This window comes from Camarhynchus parvulus, chromosome 8 (assembly GCF_901933205.1).
Source record: "Camarhynchus parvulus chromosome 8, STF_HiC, whole genome shotgun sequence".
NCBI classification, from domain to species: Eukaryota; Metazoa; Chordata; class Aves; order Passeriformes; family Thraupidae; genus Camarhynchus; species Camarhynchus parvulus.
Window position 1 is genome coordinate 10,541,056 of NC_044578.1, and position 24,967 is coordinate 10,566,022.

Here is a 24,967-nt window from a genome sequence, read left to right on the forward strand (position 1 = left end):
TAATTCAATGGGGATGCAGGAATGTTTCTGTCATGGGGGTTCACCCGGCAGTGGGAAGATGCTTGCTGGGCTGGGCTGGCCCCAGAAGCCAGGTGCACAGCTGATTTACACAGTAAAGCAATCAGAGCACCAAAGTAACCTGGAGTTATGCTCTTGCTTCCAGAGAGGCACTATCTTAGGCCAAAGGTAGTTCATGGACAATGCTGTTAGAAGGGTTGATGGGGCAAGGTTTTGTAAGTATTACAGTACATGCAGGAAAGATACAGCCAGAGAAATTACCAACTTCCATATCCACTATTTTACTGGGTGGTGTGTCAAACTGCAACCAGACAGTAAATTGTTACACAAAAACTCTGACAATGATACCTCTGAAGTGTCAATGAGAACACAACTACTGCAAACACATATTTCCAGATTTACCATTTTACCACAAGAACAAAGAAAAAGAATGACTGTGTGTGAGAGAGATCTGCAGAGTACACAAATACTTTAGTACAATGACTGAATTAAAGTCTACAGTAAGTTTAAACCTCCTACAAACCACTCTAAAGTAATTAGTGACTTGTAATGCAGCCATGCTTGAGAAGGAACTAGGGAAAATGCTCAACACAAATTAAGATACTCAAGAACTTCATTCTTTGGCAAAGCCGTCAGGTTTCTAGTTTTCACATGTACAGCTGAGGAAGGCAAGCTCCTTAGCACAGAGCATGCCTGCTCTGAGTACCAGAGAGAATGCCTTCTCCAGTGCTACCATGAATACTGAGAAGATCATCAGGGGCTGAACTGGCATGGAAGGGAAGGGCACACAATGCACAGCCAGACACCCCATCTCTACCCATGGAGGACTCAGGGAGGGCAAACCCAACCTGCAAAGTATTATGGCCTCAAGAAACAGATTTCTTACAGCATCCTAGAAACTGGCAGCCTTCCTCAGGCTTTCAAGGACAGATGAAACTCCTTTTCTTTTGAAGAACCACGAGTTTGACTCCTGACAGCTGTTGGGTGTGCAGGCTCCATGTGAGCAAGGGTAGGTCTGGTACTTGCAACACACTTAAATGCAATCAGTTCTGTGTAATCTTGCTTCTCCTGGCTGCACTGAAAATGCTCTGCTTGCCAGCAAGCACAGGAGAAGCAACACTGGGTGAAGGAGTTTGGGACAGAGGCAGTAAGATATCCAGAAATAAAGGTGTAGAAAAAGAGACAAGGACATGAGAAGGAAGGTGAAGGGCAAAAGGAGCTGAGCAAATTGCTCCCTGTCCTGGGGCAGTGAGGGATGAGGCAAAGGCATTCCAGCTATGAAGAGGTAAATGCTGCAAACCATCTGTGCAATGGTGCAGCTCCCACCTCTTCCATCCAAGACCAGACCACCATCCCATCATGGCCCTTTTTCCTACATGCTCTTGTATATCTACTATAGCAAGGTAACCACTGTGCTCTGTATGATCAGAGAGGCTGGAAAAGGTACTGAGGAGCAGGTGTTGTGAGTAAAGGGAGCTGGGTGTGGCTGAGGTTAAAAGCATCCTCTGACTAGCCCAGAGAATTTCCTGTTATCTCCAGGTCAGAGAGGGCTAACACTTAATTCTCTGATTTGTTCAAGCAGGAACTCTGTGCTAAAGGTGGCCTTAGTGCAGGAAGGGGCCTGTAAGAACAGACAGACTCAAAAGATGACATATTTGTGGTAATCTGAGCTACAAATCAACTGCAAGCAGAGAAGGAAACAGATACTGCAGCTCTGATAGGCCCCAGATGGGAAAGGCAGGACACCTTCACCCTCCTGTTAGTGGGTGGGCTACCCTGTGGTCAGCAATTGACAACAAGATCCTCTTTGGAGCAAAGCTACTTGTGAAACGTCAGCAGAAAGCACAGTTGAAGGACAGCAACACAAGAAAAAGAAAGGGAAAGGGGCAGAGCAGTAAGGGAAGACATTTACAGAGGATTATCTTACAAATTTCAAATGAACTAATATAGCTCCTCCCTGCAGGGAGGGAGGATGCTAATTCTGTTGAGGCTCATGGACACTTCATACTGCTGGGATTAACCTTCTTGTCTCACCCTTACTGCAAGAGGACATCTCTGTGAACAGCTCTCTGACTGCAGACATCCACAGACCCTGCCCCAAGACACCCATGGCCCACCACTGTGTGGAGCTGATCCTGCTGTTGCACTGAACAAGTCAGACATTGCTGAGACCAACACAGACTCAGTGAGGTCCTCTCATGGTGTAACAAGGACCTGGCCGGACACAAGCTTGTCTACCACGCCGCTTGCAGGGAGAGAGAAAATTACCATCAGAGCAAATATCTCATCATACTGTGAGCAGGAAAAAACAAAGTTGTGGGTTTGGGAATCTCCCTTGCAAACTGGAAAAGTCACAGAAGAGAGCAGTCAATCGGCTGCAGCCAAAAAACTTTGGCAAAGGGCTACATTGCTGAAACCAAAACAGGAGCACTGCAGGTAATAGTTCCTTACCTTTGACAGTGATCTGGGCTGTGGCTTCGATCATGCCAAGGGAAGAGATGGCCACGCAGGTGTAGTTGGCAGACTGCATGATGTTATTGAGCTCCAGGACGTTCCTACCAACGGGCATCTCATCTTCTTTGGTCAGCTCCTCCACACCAGCCATCCACTTCACATAGGGCATTGGAGCACCTACTGCCACGCAGGTGAGGTTCACGCTCCCCCCAGGCATCACCTCGTGGTTGCTCGGAGGGATAGAGAATCGAGGAGCAACACGCCGCACTGAAACAAGGAGGAGACAGCTAGTAGGGCCATAGAACCAGCAGAGTACTCAGCTGCACTGGGGGGGTACATGAAGGGCAGTCAACATTTTTGCCTGTCTATCCCTCAGGACAGATAAAATGAAGTGCAAAAGCTGTTCACTACTTCGCCAAATTGCACACACTTTGCTATCCTTCCTTAGCCACTGGCATCTTATCAGCAGAACTCATTAAGAGATGGCTCAATCCGTTCCCTCCAAACATAGCCTTTTGAAATCATATTACTAACATGAAACATTCCTCCATTCAAATTACATCCTTCTAATTAGAGAGCATGCACAAATGCCAGTCACACACTTCGCGCAGGGCCTGCTGAAGCTCTGCAAAACGGAATCACCTGCTCAATTTATTAGCTCTGGAGCAAAGCAGCCCATTCCCTAAACCTCACAGGGTTTGGGCAGAGGCAGCAGAAGGGTTTCTTTTTGAATTAGCACACGTGTGCTGCTAAATAAAATATAATTCCTTTCAAAATGTAACTCAGGTTCTACCTTGGCTCAGAAAATAGTCACCCGAGCTGCATGACATTGTCAGGGCCTGAAGAGATCACCTTGCTGGGCAGGAGAGAACTAATCCTGACAGATGTGAGATCATATCCATTTTGACAGAAGAGAGCTGGGCTGGCAGAACCTTTCCCACCTTCGTGGCAGCTCTTTGGGAGATGTATTCCTCCTTATTGCATTGCACAGCTTCTCTTCCTATCAATCCCTTGCTGGGTATTTCATTCAAGACTTATTTGTAAGCAACTCTCAGCTACAATAAAGCTCTAAAGCTGCCTGCCATATGCATTCCCGTCAGGAAAATGACACTGAGAAATGAGGTCCCTTCTTCAGGGTTAGTGTTATGGGCCTATTTAAGCAAGGGTAGAGAAACAACTGTGCTCAGTAAATCTTTGTCTCCTCTGGGCAAGCTCATTTCAGTCTGTAGTTAAAAAGGGAAACTGCTTGGATGTGTCTTGCCCAGCAGCTCTGCTCTCCTCTAGCCTCCTCCACTGGAAAAGCAGCCCCGAGCAGCGGCCAGGGTCACGACTGACCGGCTGCGAGGAGCCTCTCCCTGCCAATTACGCTCCTCCATCCGTGCACCGGGCTGGTGGGGCAGTGACTGCTGCAGTGCTGGGGGCAGCTGGGAATGGGGCAGGAGCCTGAGCAGGGCCAGATCACAACAGGCCACGGGTGTGGCCAGCCCCATGGGTGATGGGGCCTGGGGACTCACAGCTCTGCTGGGCTGCCTCCTCCACCGCGGCATCTCTGCAGACAGCAAAGCTGCTGACAGCCCCGTGAGCCGCAGAGGTGTCAGCTCCGCTTGCCAAGCTGCTCTACCCAAATCAAATTTCACTAGTGCTCTCTTTGATGATTCATCCCCAAACCATCAGGATTGCAGAAATAGACTGAACACAGAAGCCCCCACACTTGCATGTACAACAGAGCTAAGACTTTGTGATAAATTAAACAATACTGTCAACATCGTGTGTGTACTACACATCGTCTCAGTGACAAAACAGGGCTCATTAGCTCCTTACCAACCAGGGTAAGGATAACTTAAGGATAACTGCCTTTGCAATTTTTTTTTTGAGCATATAAATCCAAAGTCTTGCTGGATGCTTCTTTTAATCAATTATTAAATCTCAAATCAATACCTACATGAGCAATCACCAGTGAAGTGTTACCTGACCAACGGGGCAGTGCTCCCCAAATGAGACAGAACTGAAAGTGTACTCAAATGCTATGCAGTCATGAGAATACAGACTTAACCTGATGGACATGGCAATGGTTTAACATGATGGAATGTATTTCCAACCAAAGCATCCCAGCACCATTCATTAAGAGTCAGGTTTGTTTTCCAATGAACATGACGTCGAATTATTCCAGGTAGAAGCTGTTCAAATTCTGTCCCCATCAAAGGACCAAACCCACCCACCCAAGCTGTATTAACACAGAAAAAAAAGCAAACTTTGAGGATAATGCCATAGGTGTGCACAGAGCACTCACACACATGCACAAGGCAAACAGGCTGGCAGGCACTGGAGGCCACTACAAAGTCAGACAGACAGTGGTGGAAGGGCAGGACAGGGAGAGGGAAGGTGCACAAATACAAACAAGGCCCTGGAAAGACAATAAACTGGAGGACACAAGGCCATGCAGAAAGGTCAGAGCCCAGCAAGCACAAACAGATTTTCACTTCCAGCCCTGTGAGACCAGAGGCAGCACAGCCTGCTGCAGACTCCCCTCCAACTCACACTGAGTCCCCATGTCAAGCTCCTGCTTTCAGGGTGCTCCTGGGGCTGTGTGAGTCCCGTTGGTGCTGTGTCACCCTTGATGTGCCCTGGAGAGGGGCAGGAGTGGCTGTGCTGCCTCTCCCGAGGGATGTCAGCAGCTGATATTGCCTGCTCCCCAGTAGGGAGGGGACAGGCGCTTCACTGGGGCTCAGGGCCCTGCAGCAGCGCTCTGCAGGGGGATGGGAAGTCACTCTCCCCACCTGTGCCACACACAAGGGAGCAGCAGAGGTGATTGGTGCATTCCTGTGCTTAGAAAAGGGATGAATGGCAAGGAAAACTCTCCTGTGGATCAAACAGTATGAGACCCCCTCACCAGCCTCAACACGGGCTGTGCCTCCCACACACCACAGCCTGCAGGTGCCGGGAAGTTGTATGGAGGCTCAGCTCTCCAGCCTGGCAACAGAGGAGTGCTTAAACAGGCTTCTGTGGTGCACTCCTGCAACCCAGAATGGCTGAGCCATCTTCCCCTCATTTGCACACCGGCAGAGCTGCTGAGATCTGCACCAGAGAGCAGCAGTGCCCAAGGCACCCGGCTGCTAAAAATGGATGCCCTGTGTAGGGGTCAGCTCTCTACATGAGAGGTGGGAGGAGGTCAGGGCAGTGCCTTCAGTAAGAGATCTGGCCCAGACACTGCTCTGTCAGGAGTATATGCAAAGGCAGGGATGGGCTCCATCAGCCTCCCATCCTCTTGGGGGATAATTGGCAGCTTCTTGTCCCAGTCAGTATGGAGGGAGAAGGGGAGATGCTGTCAGTTAGCATTAGCAAGAGCTGGCACAGCTCTCACAGCAGCTTGCAGAGCACCATCAACACATTCCTCGGGCTCAAGCCAGCAATTTAAGTTGCTAGCTTCTCTAGCATAAGAGTCTGGTAATAATTTAAATCAGTGTAACTCCTCAAAAAGAAACATTCTTGGAATTTCTGTCCAATTTACAAGTCAAATCGCATGGGTTATTACAGTCCATGATTCTACCTTAAGTGCTCCAGAAAATTTTGTTTTCTTCGTTTTTTGCAGCAATGAAATTTCCCTTTTAATTACAATTTTCTTGACTAGAATTTGCAATAATTTTTTTAATCTTCTTTTTGGATAAGGATCAGAAAAAGGTGGTTCAGAGGTTTTGCAAGAACAGCACAGGGAAAACTACTGTGAATATTAAAATTATTTCAATGGACAATACTATAATTCAGGGGTTTAACTAAACCTGCAGACTGTCAAAAATGAGATTCATTATAATTCATCCTGAGAACAGGCATCATAAGGGCTCTGTGCTAGTCCACTATTCAGCGTATCTCCCCACTGAGAGCATTCCTTAGGAACTGAAGTGAAACTTGGAGCAGTGAGTGCAGTGCAACCTGAGCCCATGCCCTGGATCTCACAGGACTGGGAGAAAAGACACTGTGGAGTCTGGTTCTCCACTCACAAGGGGGACTGCTGAGGGAAGGAGGGGAGCAAGCAACACTAGAGCCAAAAAGGTTGAGAAATGTTAATAATTCAGCATGCACTAACATGCACATTCCTTGCCTTGAGAGCAAAGAGCTTAAATCGATTGCCTGGCTCCTTTCAGCACGGAGTGGCTGTTTCCACACGTCTCAGGTTCCCTCTGAGGGTGAAGTTACCCCTTTGGAGAACCAGGGACACCCTCCTCCCTGCTGCTGGCTGCAAAAGCTGTAGGCTCTAAGCTCAGGGCTCTCAGGCTGGTGTTGTTAGTCCCCCTCATGTGCTGAGACACTGCTGGATCCAGTGAGGCTCTGCTAGAAACACAAAGTGCCGGGAGGACTGCCCAGGCTTCCCAAGTCGTGCAGCGCTGCTAGGGAAGGGGTAAACCAAATTTCCAAATTTTCCTGCTGGCTCCCTTGGCCACAGTACAGCTGAGCAGATGACAATGCTAACACCCCTCCCTCTGGTCTGCAGAGATCCAAGCACCTCTATTTGCCCACTCCTGCTTCAGGGCCTCCTTTGCACCACGCCTACCTGGCATCTAATTCTGGGCCTCATTTTTCCCCTTCCTGTGTGCTCACTGGGTGCTGCCCCACGGTGATGGAGCTGTGCTTGTGCTCTGCACGCTTCTCTGCTCCTCTCTGAGGCAATTCCAGCTGCTCTGGTCCTGACATCCTCTCCCCTTTGCCTGTCCTCTGCACGAGGGAACAGCAGCCAGAGTCCCTTTTGCTCTGAAGGAGAACTAGGACTGCCAGGTCTGCTGCTCCACCCCAGTCCCAGCACAGACAAGGCAAGGTCAGGGGGCTCTGCTCTAGCCTCCCAGCTGGGATGAGCAGCAGAGTGCAATGCAGGGGCACATCTCTGAGTGTGAGACTGTCCAGTTCATTACTGGAGCCAGGCAAGCTGAAGGATCCCTGGTGAACAGGGTGCCTTCTTGCCCTCGCCAGACTGGTCACCTGCCAAAACTCCTGCCTTCCTCAGGAACCACCTCCTCCAAGTCAGGAAGGAGTGAATTTAGGAGCTATCCTCAAATATGATCATTGGTCTGCATGGTTTACTCATCTGTAGACACCTTTCATCTCTCCTCAGTGCTATCATTTTACAAAAGGACTTCAAACGGAAAGGCAGTTGCTGAAGTCTCACAACCTATTGACAGAACCAACAGAAGGAGAGGAAAAATTGGAACCAGAAAAAATGCATTTACAGTCTAATCTTGTGCTCAAACAATGCTGTACTATTTATGCTCCCAATGTATCCTTGAGTGCTGACATTTTATAGACAATTTCCAAAACAGGGCCTTGCCATTTTTGGATTATATTTCAGCTATAAGTTTTAGGTCTAATTATTTGTGCTGACAACCACATATAAAAGAGGATATATCATTACAGTGGTGCAGCACTGGAGACACATCAGCATTCAGCATACTGACATACTAATAGCAAAGTAAGGGAGAGCAAGATTGTGGAGCTCTGCAATTTGCATTTGCTCTTAGAAATTTCTCTGATGAAAATAACACAACATTAAGGAGGGGAATAAGAGAAAAGATCCCCTGTATCAAGATAAAATAACTTGTTAATAAATAACCTTGTAGCAGTCACAGAGCAATAATTAAATGCATGGGTTAGCAGTACACAGTTTTAAGTAAAGCTGGAAAAATGTACGATGTAATTATCAGTGCCAAACAAATTATAAGCATGGCAAACCCCAATGGAATATTTAGAAACTAATTTCTGGCTTCACATTAAATATTTGTGTATGTAGGTATTTTTGGTGGAGTGGGAAGGAAGGGTTGACACAAAGAATGAGAAATTCTTCACTCCTGCTGCCTTATACCCATTCTCAGCTGCCTCCCTTCAGCTAAACCATGTGGCTAAAACACTTAAGTGCCCTGTCAAAGGTTTAGTCTCCAGAGGTGTCTCAGCGATCACAGCAGTGCTTCAAATTCACTGAAATCTGGGAGGCTTTGGGCCTTGGCTTTGATTTCCTCTCTTTTCTTCCTTGTTCTCATTTTTTATCATTGTCTTGTGCTGAGGTAATTTTATCCTCCACAAAATCTATTTTTAGAAGGTAAACAACAAAGGTCCCGTTCCTCAGTACACTCTAAATGAGAGCATGTTCCAGGGAGAGAAATGGGATCGAACTCAGTGTACTGAAACAGCTGCTATGACAATTTGTTAAAACTTGTTCCAGTGACGATCATAAGACAATTCATCCAGCTGCCTGATAGTTTGTGTGAGACAAGCCAGGGTCTCTTCCCCATGCCATGTGGGGAGTGGTGTGAGCATCCCTTACCTTCAGTGGGGGTGGAAGGACAGACCCCCATAGAACCTGTTCAGTGAAGGAATCATGTCTGGAAACTAAATCCACACTTCTGCCAGAAACACCAGCTTTCCTCAGCATGAAATCAAGAGTGCCTTGAGCTAGGTCTGGAGCTAGATTTAATTTAAAGGCTGGAGTTGCCTTTCACTACTGTCCTTTATTCACCTCTGGCTCTCTGAGAGCAGCAGGGCAGAGCAGAGCAAAGCACCAGTCAGGTTTTCTGAGTGGCTACAAGCTCCTGTGCGTCACCATGGGCCTCCCTGAGCCACCTCTGGTGTGGCTGGGGCCACTGCCAGAGCTCCCTGCCCTCCTGCCTGCAGGAGGAAGATCCAGCCCCAGAGAAGGAAGGAGAGGCAGACCTGATTGTGCAAAGGGCTCTTGTCTGAGCATGGACAGAGCATGGAAAATGGGCTACCCAGTGCAGGGACGGCTGAGGAGCAGAGAAGTTGCCTTAGTACAAGGGATCTGGATCTCAGCCAGCTGCCCCTACAGCCTTGTGGCAAGGGAGGGCAGCATGCTGGGTTCTCCTCCAGCTGAGATCAAAGTAAGCTTTTTGCCTCTAGAGAAAGCTAAAACTTTTAAAGCTTCAGGAGGAATTAAGGAACCCACACTCTCTAGCAGCTTGTGAGGGGACTGATCATTCTGATCTCTGCTTCCAAAGACTGTTCTTGCTTTCCAGCCAGAAAGCAGCAGCAGTTTAGAGGATTTACACTTGCACCTAGCACGACTAAAGGGTTAGAAAAGGACCCCACAGAGAGCAGCATGCACTTCTTCCTACCCTGCCTTTGACAAAACTGCCCCGGCTGGTATTTGCATGCAAAGTATGTTCTGTGCACTTTAAATCTCAAGCAACAAAAGCATGCAAGCAAAGTATCAATGCCATCACCAGAGTCACAGCAAACAGTAAGCAGATTTCACCAGGCACACTGTGGCTGTGCCTGGAAAGGAGCCAGTCTGCAGGGCCCCCTCCCCTTTTGTGGATGGCTCTCCTCTCCCTACTGGAAAAGTCCCATCTGACGTGGCGTACTGTAGATGGATAAGAAGTGAAAAGGACCAACCTTCTCGCTGATCTGAGAGATGAAAGTTTGTTTTGTTTGATGGCAGAGTGCGATGAAGATGAGGAGGGAATAAAAAAAGACAAGGAAAAACACAGAGAGTAAAAACAGGCCAAGCTTCATCTGTCCGCACACCACTGAAACGACAAGACAAGACTACAGAGGTCAGCCATGACTTCCCACCAGGCACACACCACTCCACGGCAGGGACAAGAGAGGCCACACTCACACTGCTCTGGCCCAGAGCAGGGCTGGCTCCGCTGCCTCCCTGACCCACTCACCCCTCCTGGCTGCAGGGCAGAGGGGACTGCACATCCCACACATCCCCACACGGAGGGTGCTTCAGGGACGGCCCCGCTCTGGGCCAGGTGCTGGACACACAGACATGTTTACATGTGCAGAACACTCACACACACACAGAGGAAAGGACTCCAACCATCACACATGTGCTCCCATACACTCACTCCAGCTACAGAGATGATGGTAAAGGCACTTTAAACCCATTGACCACACACTGGGAAGACCATATATGTAAATCCAATTTTTATAAAGTATGAAAGAAATGCTCCAAGTTGTGAATCGAAAATCTTCTACCATGAAGAGCTCTTCCCCCTCTCCAAACAAAGAGCTAAACGCAGCAGAGAGGTATTAGGCAAGTGACAGACATGCACAGTCTCAGCTGGGCTCAGTTTTGAGAGCCTTATTGGTACATTGTGCTGCAAGTGAGAGATGGACAAGAAATCAGAAGGACAAAAACACCCAGAGAATTGAGCAGGTCCCAGTTTTTGTTCCTGCGGGAGAGACAGCAGAAGGTTAGTTGCATTTTCCTTATAGACAAAGGAGATCTTATTTCTGTGGCAGGAGTGACCTCACTGCAGCTAGAGATCTGTGGCATACCAGCTGTAATCGAACCCTCGCTGAGAGAATACACAAATGGATTTGATAGTTAAAGACTGCTTATGAGTCACATTTTTGATGGGGGAAGGAGAAGGTGGGGGAAGGAATTTGCTTTCCAGCAGAAACACTGCAAATTAGAGAACAGCATGTGGCATTATACAGTGCAACAGTACAGTAAGCCATTTCCAGCAGTCAGAGGACAGGATTTTAACCAACACTGACACAGTACAGGCAAGGCAACAAGCTGCCAATAACAGCTACCACAGTGGCCTGTGGAGTGTAATGGAGCTTGCTGGAGAACAGCAAAACATTTATTTACATTTTTTTTCAATTCAACTGATACCAGGGAACTTGAACCAGCCACCTCAGAGCTTAACTGAGCTGTGAGGGCCACATCGAGCAAGGAGCGCCACCAAGACATCTTTAAAACAGTCCTAAGTTTAAAGTCCAGGTTTCCTCCATCCTGCTTGAGGAAAGGGATTTACCTCTTGCTCTACAAGACCTTAGCATAAGGCTCATTTGATCCTGTGAGACCCTGTGATGGGAGGGAACCTCTTTATTGCTGCTCCCAAGCCAGCACTTCATTTCCTAATCTAATGGAGCGTATCACATCTGCATGGCTTCAGCAGGCAATGAGGGGCTCTGCCTCCTGCTCAGCTCTTTCCAACAGGGAGGATTTGTTTCCTGCCCTTGCTCAGGAAGGACAATGCTTCTGGCAAACCAGGTGTGCTTGTGGAAGGCTTCATTTCTGGAAAGCAGCACTAATATTGCAATAGAGCAACACAAACTCCAAGTGCTACCAGTGTGGACCAACCCACTGCACCCACTGGGACTGTGAGACTGAAGGGCAAGAGGCTGGTGAAGGGTGTGAGACTCAGGGATGCTGCTGGAACAGCTACAGGAATACCTGCCCTTGCTGCTGAAGCCCCCAGAGCCAACCCCTCTCCTTGGGAGGGACTGAGAGACCCTGGCCAGACCAAGGGGACTCACTGTGGTGCCACTTGGCCTGCTTGGGGACAAAGTGACGGGTCCTGCTCCAGCTGGAGGACAGCCAGCAGCTTTGTTTTGGGGAATCTGGCAGGGATCATACTGCATCAGTGGGCATGGACAGGAGCAGGCTCCAGCGGTGGCTTTCCACAGGTGTTGACACTTCAGATTAGAGCTGGAAAGGTGAGGAGACACGTGTGAAACACATTAATTCAAACAGATAGCTTTCTGGTTTGTCAAACATGAACAAGTTTAGGACCTGCTGTTTGTCATTAATTGCTGGATTATCTCTTAATCTCATTTTATATTAGTGGTTTATAAGCAATAAAAACCAGTAGCAGGCTATTTTGGAACAGCTGTAAAGCAAGAGGGCAGAAAGTTCTCTCTGCTCTTCCCTTAGTTAAGGCTTAAACAGCTGCTGCTTATCTGAGATAAACCTGATAAATGGTAAATTGAAAGTTTCATCTCCTTACAGGTTCCATTCACATGATCCCTTATCTCCAGTTCTCTATCCATGTCACTCCTAAGGTAAAAAGCACGTTTTATCAATGGCTTCTCTGCTTTTTTACAGAACAAATGACTGAGCAGTGATGGTAAATAACATCTGCCTCCCCACCATGCAGGGACAGAGGCAGAGGATTTAAGCCTGGGGTTACCCAGAGTAGTCCCTGTGCAGAACACCATGGCTCACTAGGCACGCTGCTGCGTCCTCATGAACCTGAGCTGCCTGGCAGCTAAGCTGAACATGCCAGTCTAAGTGCAAGCCAAGTCACAGCAGAGAAGCCATCAGAGGATAGCAAACTCTAGAAGGTAAAAACAGGGCTCCATTTGAGATCCAAGCTGAAACAGCAAAGAAGCAAAGAGCAAGGCCATATCAGACACACGTCTGCCAGTCCTGACTGTCAGATGGCTCTCATGATCTACAGGCAGAAATTCTTATGCTGACTGAATTTGGCTTTTACTCTGCCACAGATGTGCTTGTCTGTGCAGCAGCAGCAATACTCCAACCACAGCAGCTTGTTGCAGAAAGAATGAGTTTGGATTTATGGGGGACTCTGCTTTTGAATAGTCTTGGTCATTAGCAACCTGAAACAAGGCAGGGGACTGTGGCCAGAATATGAATGTACAGGTCTAAGAGTTTAGATCACTAGCTCAAAGAAAGGAACACATTTCCAAAGTGGGAAGCTAATACTTCCCTGAAAGCATCAAGAAAGTTCATCATCCCAACTGGTATTGCAATTCTACTGGGAACTGCCAGAATCTGTCCTGTGTGAAAACCCTCTGGTGCTATGCAAGGCATTAATATAAAGGCCAACCCATAGACTTTGGAATCCAAAAGACAGAGAGGTTAACAAAAACCCAGAGGGGGATGAACCTGTTCCTGCTTATCTCCAAAAGCACATCTTGTGTCTCAAGGATTCCACATAAATCAAATTTTATCCTTTACAGCTTTTAGTGGTATAGAGGAACAAAAGGACAGATTGTCTTTTTTACGCCAGATTACATGAGAATAAGACAACCTTCCATTATATCCAATGAATAATGCTCTCATGCCACAGTGATGAGTATATTCCATCCCAGAGAGACAGACAGGATGCTCAGGGTGCCCAACCATCCTTTCCCCATTCATAGTGCACACACATGCATGCATGAATTCAATTATGAGCAGAAAATCTCAGAGCATCAGAGACGTATTTCTTAGTCCTTTGTGCAAGTGGATATGGAAGGGGAGGAAATGGACATTTAGTTGGCACAGATATGCAGGCCTAATTGTTCCACAGATGTCTGTGCAGGTCATATGGGGAGGAGGGGGAAAGAGGTTTTCAAGTTCATTTCTGTGTTGCATTATCATACATTGAGCCACCAGTCACTCTCCTTCTATTTTCCACAAAGGTCATTTTACAAATAATAATACTTGAGCCTTGCAATGCACTTTGAACCATCAAAGGGCTTTGCAAGGAACAAAACTGTTAAGCTTATTTGGTTGAGTTCTATAAAGCACATTGGAATCTTTAGATGGAATGTGCTAGCTGAAGGACAAAGGACTATTATTTATTAAACCACGATCGTTAGAAGTATTACAGCATAGCAGAATGCTCACAGAAACACACTGATGGTGAACACACTTCCTTGCCAGGAGAAAATATGACAAAAATATTCATAGTAATATTAGGGGAGGAGAAAACTTGTCAGAAGCCTCCATGTGCTTCTCTGGCTCTGAAGCTGACAGCACCATGAGCCACAGTGCCGGTGTCACGTGCGGCACAGCCCCATCTGTGCTGGCCCCAGCCTGCTCCCAACCAGCCAAGTGTACCTCCCCACACCACAGGGGTCATGGGTCACAGCAGCACGGCCACAGCTCCAGCCTGGAGAAGCACCCAGGGGTAGAGGAAATAGAATTAAAAGTACTGAAATCCCATAAACAGGAGTGCCCTTCCTTCAGCAGTGTCACTGGTCTCTGCTGCACTGCAGTGTTATCCCGAGGTCAGGACTGTGCAGGGACTCAGGGACATTGTGGCCCTTCAGAGCCGCGGCCTCCCTGCCCATGTGGCAGCTGCTGAGGGCTCTGCAGCTCTACCACAGCCTGCCTTTGCTTCTCCTGATGGTCCGGGGTACACATCTGTGCAGAGCAGCAGGCAGGGTCACCCAGTCTGACTCAACTGCTGCTTCATGTTTCCTGTCATCCAGACACCTCCCTCACAAGTCTCTCCAGTCTCTGCTTGCCTGTGATCACTGCCAGGCCCTCAAGCACTGGCAGTGCCCCTCTCTGGTCAAGTACTGTCACCCCCAACAACCCTGAGGAGAGGCAGGTTTAACAGAGCCCACTGCCAGAAGTGTGAATACAGCTGGGCTGTAAACAAACGTATTCCCTTGTTATTTAGCCATTTTTCAGACATCTCCAGTTTTGGTTGCTGACCGTTCAACCACTGTCCTCAGCTTTTACTCTTCTCCTGGCAATAGCCTTGAGCTTTGACTGCTGTTGCTATTTTAGCTGCTTTAATATTACATAAGCAGAAAATGTTCTTTTTAAAGGCGTCAAGTCTTCTTGCTCCAGGCCTGTGTCAGTCATTCAGAATTATTATTATTTACACAAGGTCCCTGCTGCAGTAAGTATCATACAGCCACAAGTAGTCATTTCAGTGAGCTCCCTCCGTGTCTGAGCCTAAGCTACTGCCAAGTTCTCAAGGGTAAAACCCTGCAGAGGCCAGAGAATTGCTGCTAGGGACAGAGCAGCAATCCGAATTTCATTTTGGGTGATGGCTCCTTGGTGAAATTTGGCAAATAAAATTTCAGACTCCAAGCAGGGTTCCCTACTGCCAAATGAAATACTAGCCCGGCCTTTCTAAAAGCAGATCAAGAAAGCACAGGTTTTTGCAGTAATATCATTTCTATTTACTGCAGTCTGATTTACTAGTTTGCTATTTAGGGACAAAGCAGATAATTCAGTTTTAAATGACCTTTTTTTTTTTTAAAAAGTAGCTGGGCAGCTCCTTCTCTACAGTATGTGTAGCACTTTGGGCTAGAGAACTCACTGCACTTGCCCCACTGGGATGTGCCTTGAAGGCCTGAAAAGCAGCACTTAAAAAGAGAAAACTGGGCAGCAGATTTCTCATTTGATGGCAAGTATGCAGCTGGGCTCCTGTAAGCACTATTCTAATAGCACTGGCATTGCTCACTGCTGTAAGCAGCACTGGGGAACATTTGTAGTGAACTCCACAGTGTATTCTTACATACACTCTTCCTACTCATCTGCTTCATGTATAGAGAGACAGGAAAGGGTAGAAAACCCCTTCATATGGGGAAAGAGGAAAATAACATTGCATCTATTGTGGGGTGCACCACACAGGCCACCACCTTCACAGGCATTTTGTGGACAAGACTTGTGGCTGAAAATTCTTCTCTTGGTGTAGATGTCCCTGAAGTTATAGGCAAATGAAAAGTGAAGTGTGTTCCTAAAAACTCAATAGTATAGGTGAATCAGTGCAATTACACTATACTCCCAGAGAGCATGACAAAATGACACCACCTTTTTTTTTTCCATACTACATCCAATCTGCCTTCTACTCTTAAATCAATTCCTTAAATGTCTTGAATCACCATCTTGGATCTTTTGCTGCTAAATTAGACAGCGAACTCTCCGGATTAGAGGAATCACATCTTCCATGTTTCTATTCCCTTCCCTTCTCCCTGCAGCACCATGAAGCCCCAAATCTAATCATTTACAATATACCCTGGTAGATGTAACCATGGACCACAAAGGGATAATTGTTTCTTCATGGTGGTAATGATAACATCCAGACCAGCACTGGCAAACGTGCTTGTGGTTAAGGGCCGGGGTAGGAATATGCCACTGTGCTCCCTTCAAAGTCTGCTATGGTGCAGATAGCCACCTTGCCCTGGCATCCTCCCTGCTCTCGCTTTCACCCTGTTCTTGCTCCTCTGATGGTCTGGATGTTTTGGGCCACCCTCCAGCAGTGGGAGGCAGGCAGCTCCCAGTGCTGATTCCAGCCCCTTCCCAGCTCAGCAGCAGCAGCCAGATAGACCCATCAGTCCAGAAGCAGAAGGCTTATGAGGATTGCTTTCCAGCACACTTAGTAAGATGAAAATAATAGCTCCAAGGAAAATGCATCCATTTTCCTTTACAAATCCCTGGTGTGGAAATGTTTTAACTTTTAATGAAGTCCATCTGTGCAGAAGTGCTGGCTCTAAAGGATTTACAGAGACAAGACACTGGTGTAGCCTGCTACTTCCTCCTCCTGTTTTTCCATTGATATAGAAAGCCCTGAGCAGTGCCCAGATACTCCTTCTCAGCACCCAGTCTCTTCCTTTGTTAGCATGAAAAGTATAAAGATGCTAATGAGCCTGTGCTTTCTAACACAGCCCACTCACAAAGGATTACCTGGGAGGCTAGGAAAGGGGAGAATATGATCAAAAACATAAATCCCCAGAGTCAAGAGACAAACAAACATTTGAACTATTAGAAAAGCAATAGGCTGTAAAAGAGAGCAGGCAAAAGCAGTCCCAAGAACTACACAGACTGGAAATTAGTGCTGCTGCTCAGCACTCAGCCATGCTTCCCAGGGAAGTGGACGACTGCTTCGGTATTCACTACAATGAGGTCAATCCTCATAGAACCACCAAGCAGTGGCAGTGCAGCCCACAGACTTAATTTCCACTGTAATTTAGCATTAATTAATGTCCTCTCTAGTAAACATGCAGGCACTTTCTAAAGATCCTAGTACAAGTCACTGATGTGTCTAATGACAATACTGTAGGACTATCGCAAAAAGAAAAAAAGTCAGCATTTCTATCCTGCAACCTAGACCTGAGAAAGTAAAATATTTCTATTTTTTTCCTTGCATTAAAGAAATAATATACTGTTCTTGGTTTGGGTAACTTTTTGAAGTCTTTAACTAATGTAGTGACAGTAAGACCTATTTTTGGTAGAACATTTGCTATCAGAAACTGTAAACAAAAATACCATCTAGGACCTAGTATGCACAGGAAATACCATTTGACAATGTCATCATAATTTATGGGGTGTCATGTCTTAAATATACAGAAAGACTTTATCAGGATCATGTAAGTTGGAGATTCACATTGTAAAGATTATGTGCAAGAAAAAGGCTTGTTCCAAACATCTAAGTGTAAAAAAGTGACAGTTAACAGTAAAACATATGTCAAAGAACATGCTTTTGTTGGCGAACATGAGGATCCTCTCACATGTGCAGACCACCCAGAGCCCATGCTTAGCCCCAAGAAGACAGATGAACCTTGCTGAGCACAAGCCAAATGTAAAATCCAGTACACTCCTCAGTCCTCCGGGATTCATTTGCTAAACAAAGAGCGTTCATTAGTAAGAAATTGTAAAGTTGTTAAGAAGAGGCTTTTCTACCTCTTGAAGCTTTTGTGCCTTTTTCAGCCACATGTCTATAGAAAATAGAACATTGACAGTCTGAGCATGTCACTGGAAGCAAAAGCATCCCAAATATTGCAGCAATACAGCTGGATATCCACACAAACCTATGCAAGAACAGCCAACCTGGTAACTAGAATCCTTTCTCTCAGAGAGCAAAGGGTCAGTCTGGGATGAGTTTTAGTACAGCTTGCCTGGAAAATGAAATTGCAAGAATACAGGGAATTTAAAATCATCCATAAATACACTGTGAGAGTGAAATGAGTGATTCCACTGCACAGATATAGCTTCATTTTCTGAATATGCTTAATTGGACACTTCAGTCTTCCAAACACTCTTACAATCCAAATTAGGCTGCAAAATAAAAAAGCAGTCCCCCATAATAAGAAACAAAAACAGTATCAGAAGCCACCCCTAGAAGCAAACACACAGCATGAGAAGACTTTATCATTCTCATGTCCTCTTTACATACTAACCCATGCACATACAGCCTTAAGATTTTCTTTCTTTAAATCAGAGGAAGGAAGAAATGAATATGAGATTTTATTATTAGTCTGTTGATTTACTATATGGAAATAAAATCTGGTTCTAACTTCCTAATAAGCACCAGCACAAGAATGTTCTTTCTTTTCTTGGGAAAACCCATAACTAAATTTCCCAGGGGCTCCTGACCAATGACTCTGGCTGGTTCTACAGTTTCATATGAAGCAGCATTTTTTTATTCTTGCTGAAATTAACAGAAAGTGTACAGGGAATTTAGCACTTGCTTCTCTCCAAGCTAATTCAAACACCTTCAATGTAAAGCAACAAAACTGCCAGGAGACTATCCTAATATAAAACCTAGTTATTTTGGTATGTTGAAAACAGTTTTAAGTTGGCAACATAGCATAACCATTAGAAAAACTGCCTTACATGAATTGTGGCTAATTTCCAACAGGTTCTCAGTGTGACCCATTAATACCCTGAGGCTCAATCATTGATGCATATAAAATGGATTAGGACAACTCCAAAAAACTGTTCAGTTTTTAAAGGTATACATTCCAAAGCAGAGGCCTAAATATTGGCTCAGTACAGCTGAGCACCTCTGGCTGGTCAGAGCATGACCAGTTTTACACCACTCCACCAAAGGTTAGTTTATACGGAAACAATTAAGCCATGCCTTGATCCCAATCGAGATAACTACGACACAAAAGTTAAGGAGCTCAAGAGAGAAAGGAATTCCCATTCTGCTCATGTTTCAGTATTTTACATAACACCATATAAACTGCAAAAACAGATTTGCTTTGTGAGTCAAACACAACGTAGATCGAAGATATCATTGAACTTAACTTGCTGGTTTTTGAACAAAAGACCCCATCACCCAATCCACAGTGTAATCAGGGCAGAAGGCAGGGAACGTTCTCCTTTCACTGAAAACCACAGACATTTTGAGAAGGAGGAGAATGACCTCCTTGGGTGGAAGCTGCTCTTACCTCGAACATAAAGGTTGGCTGGGGCAGAGTAGCGGGTTCCTGCACTGTTGGTTGCAACACATTCATATTTGCCTTGGTCTGACTCCTCACTGTTCTCTATTTGCAGAGCTCCTGTACACAAACAAGATGAAACAGACAATTCAGGTTATGGCAAATCTGGTAATCAGATCAACAGCCTCTGAAAAGGAAGGCCATGCCCCACACTTTTAAGGTATCCTCCTGGATAAATATTTCATGATGTTCCCTGGACCCATAAGATACCAGCATGCAGCCAAAGGTACCCAGTCTGCTGTTAGAAACTTGTGAAATTGATTATTGTTATTTTTCTAATGTGCAGGGAACAAATTACTGATTTATTTCTAACCATCCCAACCACTTCTATTTTTTTGCTTCAATAAAGGAAGAAAACATACACATACACACATATTAATTACAGCTTCATATGGGACTCCTGCCTAATAAAAGGACCTTTAATAAGTCTTTAATCAAAACAGGCAAGCACAAAACACATTTAACTGTAGCTGTTTCTTATCTGATCCACACAAAGCCTAGCAAACACTCAATAAATTACGACTCTCCTGCAGAAATTGGCAGAGTCCCACCCCTCCCACCTCAGCACTCTTCCTTGGTGATGTCTCAAAAAGACAGCTCTTTTGAGAAAACACTTTGCCTTCCGTCAACTTTTTTCCATGTTAGTGCTCTCCGTATTTTTTCAGATTTCATCATATACAATATAACATTACAAAGTTATTCTGATACATGAAAGATAGCCATCAACACAGTACACCCTCAATGCTGCACGGTGCTCGTGTGAAGGACACCCTCCCTTTGTCCGAGCTGTGCCTGCTCCCCCAGCTTTGGGTCAGAAATAGCTGTTTATCCCAGGCTGCACATTCCTTGGGATATGATCTGATCCCATCCCCAAAGTGCCAAATGCATGAGGGGCTCATGTAAATAATGGCAGTAATTGTCAGGGCACACAGAGTAGCAATTTACCTGGGGAACCTGTACAGTACCAGTGATGTGGAAGTGAGCAATGCTCTAAGCTGGTTTCCTCTCAATCTACTCAACACATCCCACTGGTGTCCAGCAGCACTCAGCCTGGCAGCCTGGCCTTTCATCCAAATTCATGCCCAGCACAGATGACTGCACAACTGGTCACATCTAAACTCCCTTAACTGGGCTCCATATGCAGACTAAAAGATGGAGATGCAGAGGAAGAAAGAAGCAGGATGCATATGACAGCAACCTGGCACTGCAGGAGTGTGTGGCCTCTGGCCAGACACTGAAGTGGCTGCTGCTCAGCCTGCTTTCCCCTGGCATTGTGGGAATAATTTTTTAAGTGCCTCCAAGTGCTCAGATTCTGATGGTTAGTATTGCCTGCAAGAAGGGAACTCTGCTCACAAACCATATACCAAACTAAAAAAATGTTAACCCCTTTGCTTGTAATGATCTGAACTCATTTCTGCCTGCCACGGTTGAAAATGACCACTGAGAGCTGCACTGAGAATAGCTGGTGAAATTGCCTTCTCCCTTCTTGCTGGTTCAAGCTGCAGAGGTCAAACTCAGTTTTTCTTATCATCAGAACAGAAGAAAAACTAATGTGAATCAACCACTGCCACCTACATTATTTAGAAGGATAAATTGAGACTGTAGCATAAGCCTATATGTCATGGGGAAAAATGAACTTCCCTGGGTTCTGCCATATAATAAAAATGATGTACAGAGCCCTCCCTATTGTTGCATTAGTGCTGGAAATGAGGCTAGACAGAGAAAGCTCGTTTGCAAAAAGTATTTCCACCTACTAACAAAAGGACCTGCCAGCCTGCCTGGCCGCAGCACTCTCTGGCCACCTGCAGGCTGAAGCCTACAGAACTCTGCTGCTTGATTCAAGGAAAAACAGTGAATTTCTACATCCTGTCTGGGAAAAACATCTTCAAGCAGACAGCAGCATGATAGGCAGTGGAGCAGGACAAAGTTTCCCAGCATTGACAAGATACAGAGAATCAGAGAATCTAGAAATGGAAAAGACCTATTAGGTTACCTCGTGCATCCCTGGGGGCTAGGGCAGGATAGTTCCCTGTTGTAAATGTACTTGTCTTGTGTCCAATTCCATTTTAAATGTGCCAAGTGATAGGTCTTTCACCACTTCCTCAAGGAATTGATGCCACTGCCTGGTTATGCTCTCTGTCAGGAAGATTTTCTCGGAACTCACCATATATTACCCCCCTTTGTAATTTCTGCTCATCATTCCTTGGGCATGCATGTGCTGCAGAGCTCATTCCAAGTGCTTCCATCAAGCTTGTGTGGGAAAAGCTGTCTGTTGCAAAATATACCCAAGCTTAATAAAAAACCCAACTGGCTGGGCTGGAAGCAGAGCCAGCTTCAAGTGATAGTACTATCTGCCTAAAAAAAGTAAGATCCCTAGATAATTCTGCCATAAACATAATAAACATATGACCCTTTTAGCCATTTAATACATATCACTGGTATTTTTTTACCCTTTATGCTTGTGATCACCATGCCTCTTAAATGTCAATCAAGCTGTTTTTCATCTTTAGGGACCTCAATAGCGGAAAGAAAAAAAGAGAATGAAGAAAATGAGAGGAGCTTCAAAAGAAATGCTGTTATTGTCTGTCAACACGGACCAATTTCTAGAATTATACTATAAACATGCAACGTGTCAGCAACTGCCTACAAACTGCTCAGGGACATTGGGCAAGGGACTCTGGGTTTGTCTGAGTTGGCACAACTATTCAAATTAGGGTGCGTCAGGAGAAAGACAAGAACCCAGAGCAGAAGGAAGTTAACACAAACCTTTCATACGAAACAGAAAGAAAATAGGTCCTGCAATAAATCATCGTTAGACAAACATACAGATCCTGCAGCATAATTGACAGCCAGCAGAAACTGGAAGGATCATGGTAAACTGACTGCAGTCAGCAGGGCTGTAGGGGTTTTCTTGAAGGACAACCTATAACTAAGTGATGGATCCAGGAAAGTGTAGGGTGTCTCAGAGTACAAAGATTTACAAATAAAGTTAAAAAGCTCAGAGATTTCTGGAATCAGAAACCTGGAGACAGACATGTGTCTGAGACTTGGGAAAAAACTTCCTATAAAATGCTCTCAGCCCTAATTCAGTGATCCGAGAGAAAGAAAGACATCATCTTTTGGAGGGTTTATGTCTATGCTGGACAGGACACATAGAGTACAGGAAAGTTAAGAGCTGAGTTCTGAGTAGCATGTTTCTCTGAAATTCATGGAAGCTGCATCCAAAGACGCTCAAAAGCGCAGTGAATTCTTTGCCTTGACAAGTGCAAAGGATCTGATTTCTATTCCTAGCCCTGTCAACATCTCATAATCTTCTGCGCCTCTGCAAACCAGGGCTAGAAAGGCTGATTTACTTTTATTCATTACTTTGGGATTTATGTTGCATAAGCTGCTGAGTGAGGTCTCGTTCACACAGGATGTTACTGCAGACTTCTCACACGGACTCCCCCAGTGCTCCCGTGCCAGGTGCCTTGCTCACACTTGTGTGGCTGAGTCCTGATGTGCAATCAGACAGCAGGGCTTTGGTGGATGCATGAGGAGCATCTACCAGGACATGGATACAAGCACACATGGGAGCAGTGAACAGCTTGTTTGGCAGCTTGGGGGGCTCTGCAGCAGCACATGCACATCAGAGTGAAACCTGTCCCTGCTGAGCACCACTTGACCCCAGCTGCTCCTCTGCAGCAGGGCTCCAGAGGAAGAGAAGAACAATTCCTCACCACACTGCCATGTCACGCCAGTCTTGCTTGTGCCTCAAACCTGCTCCTGATAACACATCTCAGCTTATCAGAGAGCTGACAGCTCCTGAGAAAAACCCTGTCAGCTCTCCCGTGCCAGGGAGAATGGTGACAAGGCAGAGTTTTCTAGGGCTGAGGGCAGGAGTCAGCCCTGCTGACTGACAGGCATTCCTTACTTTATATTCCTTATTCCTCTTTACTCTGTGCTGGTATCTTTTTGCCAGCCTCTCCCTTTCCTCTCCTAGCTTTGCTTTTGCTCTTTAACTTGGGCATAGACAACAGCCCTGTGAGCAGCTTTCCAAGATACTTATCTATTCAAATATACTTGTGCTCAGGCAGAATCATTAGTTGCAGTGACAGTGGTTAAAAGAAGCATTTAAAAAGTGCCCTGCACAGAGAAAGCGTGGGGAAGGCAGATCCTGATAAGGGATGATTTTTGGCAGTGCTGGGTACTGTTGTGCCATGGAGGGCTTGTCACTCTCTTCTCCGGGTGACAACTCAAATGTAGAAGGCTCTGAGCTGCCATACAAATTGATCTCTCTGAAATGCTGCTCTGTAGCTCATTGGGAGCTTGTGCTCTCCTCTTCCAGAGAGCACCACACGGAGCCAAACACCAGAGCTCCTGGGGCAATGCTTTTCCTTATCAATTCAGGTTGGAGCTCCATGCCCAGCAGTGGGAACAGTTCTTTTTCTCTACCAGGGCACTGACATTGTGAGTCCTCTGGGCTCACAACTGGGGGACTGACTTTTTGCCCTGGTTATAAAATCAGACATGGAATTAAGTGCTCCTCTAAGCACCCAAGAGTCAGAGAAACCAGGCTGCAGACACAGCACTAATCTAAGGAAAGGACTTGTAATGCAGATGCAATGAACCCAGCTACCTGACCAGGGCCCTTCCTCTCAGCAAAGAGGCAAATTTAGCCCACCAGCACACTAGAGCACATGGCTATCCTAAACCCCTCCCTTTTCCTTCCCCCTGCTTCCCATCAGCTTCTTTCACAAAAATACTGACTTCTCCTCCAGCAGTATTCTTAGCACCCTCTTCAGCCAGCTCCCTCTTCAACAAGTGCTCAGGTGTGGGTCTCAATCCCTTTTGCTAAAAATTTCCTCCTGGGGAAGGAGAATTTCTCTAATAAAATCCAGAGAGCTGTGCAGTAGGGTCAAAGACAATCCCAGACTGAATAAGGACTCATAAATGTGAATATGGTGGACAAAGAAACAATGGGAAGCCCTGACAATGGGAGAGTTGGACTCTGACATCCTGGCTGCTGCCCGAGATAACAAACACTTGCTGTGGGAGCTGTGAAAAAACACCAAACCATGTGAGAGCCACTAAACAAGAAAATAAGCATTTCCCATATTCACTATTTTTGGTAATTTATAACAGCAGCATCTCCCAGCTGTTCTAGAGGATTGTACCTAGCCTCCACAAGCTACTGGCACTGCCAAATATGCAAAACAAGGTAACTACAAATGTATTTTCATTGTTAGTGTTCATTACAGTTATTATGCCTGTGAGGATGGGGATTGGCATACAAGGGGCCTGTTCTGGATGGCAGCACTGCTAAGAAATCACTCTTCTAAGCACCAGAGGCAGCTGCTGATAGTACCTGACTGCTGCCAGGAGCTGGACTCAGGCAGAGAGGGAGGAAAGGAGACCCAACATTCTCGGCAGTGTGAGGCCTCCTCTTAGACAGGAGATTCTCAGGATGCTCTGATCCCTCACTAGCAGGTACAGGGAATCTCAGGGGACTCTGTCTCAGAAGCAAAACTACAGCACTGTCAAAAGCACAGTTACAGCTCTGTGTGCTTCTAAAGGGACATGAGTCAATCTGAATGTGACAGTAAGAAAAACGGCATTACAGGCATTTCCAGGCACTACCCCACCCAGCCTCCCCCTGACACTTCTCCTGCAAGCAGATCTCATTTTAAAATGGTTTTTCTTTTGCTTTCCTTTAGTGACTGGAACAGCTCAAGAAACAGGAAGAAAATCCTATAATACACAAAGTACAACCAAATGTACAAACACATCCTCAAAAAGAGACAGC

General features: G+C 46.0%; 1 protein-coding gene across 11 annotated transcripts in view; it reads right to left on the minus strand.

Annotated features, from left to right (window-relative positions):
• PTPRF (protein tyrosine phosphatase receptor type F) overlaps nt 1–24,967 on the minus strand; it is a 375,416-nt gene that overhangs the window by 71,186 nt on the left and 279,263 nt on the right. For all 11 annotated transcript variants that reach the window (XM_030952948.1, XM_030952950.1, XM_030952956.1 and 8 more), the window contains 2 exons: nt 19,132–19,242; nt 2,470–2,739 (listed from right to left, as the gene is read on the minus strand). In XM_030952948.1, coding sequence (XP_030808808.1) covers nt 2,470–2,739; nt 19,132–19,242 — 381 coding nt within the window. The remainder of the gene's footprint in view (nt 1–2,469; nt 2,740–19,131; nt 19,243–24,967) is intronic.